The sequence below is a fragment of the Pseudonaja textilis genome, chromosome 2 (assembly GCF_049901715.1).
Source record: "Pseudonaja textilis isolate UNSWEBS1 chromosome 2, rPseTex1.2, whole genome shotgun sequence".
Classification (NCBI taxonomy): domain Eukaryota; kingdom Metazoa; phylum Chordata; class Lepidosauria; order Squamata; family Elapidae; genus Pseudonaja; species Pseudonaja textilis.
Window position 1 is genome coordinate 129,464,588 of NC_141991.1, and position 4,351 is coordinate 129,468,938.

The 4,351-nt window shown below is 43.5% G+C and overlaps 1 protein-coding gene across 1 annotated transcript; it reads left to right on the forward strand.

Moving 5' to 3' along the window:
- Positions 1 to 2,723, forward strand: BCDIN3D (BCDIN3 domain containing RNA methyltransferase). Its single transcript, XM_026717478.2, has 2 exons — positions 1 to 382; positions 1,539 to 2,723. The coding sequence occupies exons 1-2, from the start codon at positions 164 to 166 to the stop codon at positions 2,121 to 2,123; spliced, it is 804 nt and encodes a 267-aa protein (XP_026573263.2). The 5' UTR covers positions 1 to 163; the 3' UTR covers positions 2,124 to 2,723.
- The last annotated feature ends 1,628 nt before the right edge of the window (positions 2,724 to 4,351 follow it).

Below are 4,351 nucleotides of genomic sequence, written 5' to 3' on the forward strand. Positions count from 1 at the left end.
CCGCTACTTTAGCTCTCCAACTGTTTGCACCTCGTAGTCGTCCGGATTCTTTTTTCTTTTTGAAGCCCTGGCTGCAAAAAACCTGCGTCTGTTGAAACATCCCCGGAACCTCTCCTGCTGCTGCTCCGTTCCTAGTCGGAACGAAACCCAAGAGGCCCCTAACATGGCGGCGCCCATGAGCGCGCGCTGGAAGGTTCTCGCAGACGCCGAGTCCCCGGTTTTGCCAGGCGGGGCGGCTCCGTACGGAAATTTCCCCAACTATTCCTGCTTCCACCCGCCCGAGGAACGCGTCTCCCTCTTACCTGCGACTCTTTTGAGTGAGCTGTTCCCAAGCCCGCGTGCGAGTCCCCTTTTGGGCCTGGATGTTGGATGCAATTCGGGGGTAAGAACGAAAAGGAGCGGGAGGGGAGGTCTCGGCATCTTTGCACATACTGCAGCTGTTTCCCCGTTGGTTTCTTCTCGCTTGCAAATGGGCATTCCGTCTTGCGTACATGATCAATTATTTTCATATTACTCCGGTCATTGTTGATCTTGGTATCAGTCTCTCGGAGTCCAGCGAACCCAACTTGCAAAGTCTATCTGGCATATCCAGGGTTAGGGTATTTTTTGTAGATCGGGTTTTTCCCCATTCTGGTATGTTCCAAATGTGTTGGGCCGGCTCATCAATTCCCCAGCAATAATTGGCAAAGACGAGGGGTGGTTTGACATAGTTCAGCCACATTTATAAGTCCATAGGTGGCTCACTTAAAAAATAAAAACCTTAAGAAATAGGATGCTTATATAGACAGTCTGATTTAGACCTATATAGACAGCTGCTTATATAGACAGTTGGATTTCCTTTATGGGGTTAGCCAGTTAGCCTGGATGGACTCAGCCAGTGTCCTGTTGAATCTGAGTTGCTGGTGCCATGAACTATGCTTTGGCTGAGCTTTGTTTAGGATCATAGAGGGGTAACTACAGGCTGAGTGGCTAAGACACTGTGCTTGTCGATCAGAAAGGTCAGCAGTTTGGCAGTTCAAATCCCTAGCACTGCGTAACTGAGTGAGTTCCTGTTACTTGTCCCAGCTTCTGCCAACCTAGCCAGAGATGGTATTCAGCAGGTTCTGACCAGTTCTGGAGAACTGGTAGCAGAAATTTTGAGTAGTTCAGAGAAGCGGCAAATACCACTTCTGGCTGGAGATTTTACAGTATCCTTCGCCTGCCACACCCACAGAACCGGTAGTAAAAAAATGTGAATCCCACCACTGAACCTAGCAGTTTGAAAGCATGTAAAAAATGCAAGTAGAAAAATAGGGACCACTTTGGTGGAGAGGTAACAGCGTTCCGTGCACCTTTGGTGTTTAGTCATGCCAGCCACATGACCACAGAGGCGTCTTCCGACAGTGCTGGCTCTTCAGCTTAGAAACGGAGGTGAGCACTGCCCCCTAGAGCTGGAATCGACCAGCATGTATGTGCAAGGGGAATATTTACCTCTTAGGGGTGGGTAACTAGGAAAATGTTGGAGCAAAAGTTGAGAAATTTCTCTTTCCTCTCCTTAGGAACTCAGTGTTGCACTCTATAGGCACCTCTTTGGCTTTAACCATACCAACCTGGAACATTCTGTGGATGGAATGGATTTCCACCTCCTCTGCTGTGACATTGATGCAGACCTGATTGAGAGAGCCAAACAATGCAGCCCTTTCCCTGGTTCCATTTCCTACACCACTCTCGACATCATGGATCCCAGTGCAAGAGAAACTCTGCTGACTTCCTACCTGAACAAGTTTGGCCGCTGTTGGTTTGATATTTGCTTCTGCATGTCTATAACTATGTGGATCCATCTGAATCACGGGGACAGTGGTCTGGTGAAATTCTTATCTTTCCTTGCAACTAAATGTATGTATTTACTTCTTGAACCCCAGCCATGGAAATGCTACCGTGCGGCTGCTCGGCGCCTGAGGAAGTTGGGCCGGAATGATTTTGACCATTTCCATTCGCTCACCATCAAAGGGAACATGGCTGAGAAGATAACTCAGATCTTGACAAGAGACTGTGCCATGGAGTTTGTGTGTTGCTTTGGAAGCACGAGTTGGGACAGGAGCCTCTTGCTGTTTAAATCAAAAGAGAAAAAACACTTGGGATAATTCAGGATTTGTATATTCTTGTTGAAGGGGCACAATGGCTCGATGATGATAATGACATTAATGGTGTAATGGCTCGTTGAGGAGGTGTGATGGTAACTGGGTTCCATGCACCTTTGGCACATAGCCATACTGGCCATATGACTACAGAAAATGTCTTTGGACAATGCTGGCTCTATTTCTCAGTCAAGAAATAGAGATTACAGCCCCTAGATTTGGACACAACTGGACAGGAATACTTTTAACCTACATTCTGGCATTTAGTCAAAGGGAAAATGGCAGGTTATTGGGAGAACCAACTCTTTTGCCATGCTGTGATAGAAGTGTAAGAATAACATGAGGTCTTGAAAATCATACATTTTAATATCAGAAATTATTTTCCAAATTTACCAATATATCTTGACTCTTGGAGTAGTCTCAAAATTTTGGAGACAGATCCTGCACAGAGAATTCCCACTAGATGGGAACAAAGTGTAAGTTTTTGGTCCTCTAGCAACAGGAAAATAGATAATGCTTGGTTTCTGTATCTCACAATTTTAATGATTCTTTTCTCATCATAGAAATTTAATTTCTGTTACTTCTGAAATAAAGCCTCATATCATTTTTGGCTTTTTCTTTTGGCTCTATACTGGCACTGTATTCCTTGATAAAATTTATATTTTGACAATATAAATGGTAAAGCTTTTTAGGGAGAACTGTTGAGGCATGCTCAAGCCCTTCAGAACTGGGGTTGAATGCCATTAAATTACATATGATAAAACTTCCCTTCCTCCCCGGGTACCAAGGCACATGATAGAATGAACGAATTTCAGTGTGTCAAACCAGATTCACACAATTCTTTGGTGATATCCCACACTCAGCTTTCATTTGCTTTCTTTTCAAAGCAACACAGAAGTGTGAAGTGGCAGGAACCACAGGAAGAGCCTGCTTAATCCCTCAGAATAATTTTATACAGGGAAATACTCTTGAGCAGAAAAAAATATTCACATAATTCTCCTGTTGAGCCTTCCACACAAACATCTCCCCCTTTGAATGATTTTGAAATACAGTAAGCAAATTCAAAACATGCAATGATAGATTATGCATAGCTGGGTATTCTTGCACCACTGTGAATAGCTAGGGGAGTACCAAAGGTACTTTTCAAAAAGCAACTGGACTTTCTTAGTTTTTTTTTTCCCTTGAAAAACATTTTGCTTCTCACCCAAGAAGCTTCTCCAGTTGAGTTTCAGAACTGAATAACTATGACCTTGATGATCGAGTCTCTCCATTGATAGGCTAGGGGAGTAAAACCAGTGAAATGATTATATTGCTATAATCCTCGTTGCTATGTTTTATGTGTTTGCAGTCTGGAGGGGTCCTTCTGGATTCATGACTCCTGCTTGAAAATAGGTGGCTATTGTGGCTAGGAGGGTCTTAGCTCAACTTTGTAATGTATTAACAGTTGCACCCATTTCTGGATCGGGAGGCTGTACTCTCAGTTACTCATGCTGTGGTCACCTCCCAAATGGACTATACACTCTACATGGATGGGGCTCTCCTTGAAGAGTGTCCAAAAGCTTCAACTGGTATAAAATCTGGAGTGGGAAGTTATGTATGCTCCTAAAACTATGCATGTTAAACCTCTGTTCTGTGAGTTGCACTAGTTGCCAGTTTACTTCTAGATTCAGTGTGTTGGTTTTAACCCTTAAAAGTCCTAGATAGCATGAGGCTGGGTTATTGGAGGGATTACTTCTCCTTGTCCCATCAGGACTAATAGGAGGAGCTTATCGGGCAATAAAAGAGATGGCAGGAGAGTTGCATAAGATTCTGTTAACAATAAAACCGATTTAGCTTATCTGACTGTGTTTCAGATCTTAACTACCTGGAAAGGCTGACAGCAAGTTTGAGGAGCCCATCTAAATAGGGAGCCTCTGAAATGGCTACACAGGCAGTCCTTGCTCAACAACTGCCCTGTTTAGAGACCATTTGAAGTTAGGACAGTGCTGAAAAAGAATTTTACAAATGGCCGACCACAGGTTGGAAATCCATCATAGTCCTGTGATGTTTCACTTAATCATGTTGCTTAGCAATGGAATTGCCAGTCCAGATTGTGGTGGTTAAGCAAGAACTACCTGTATTACATGAACTGAAGGCACTCTTCTGTTGTTTCAGTTACATTTTAATTGTTTAATGATTGTTAAAGTTTTATTTTTAATTGCTCTATTTTTATTGTATGCCACCGTGAGTTACAT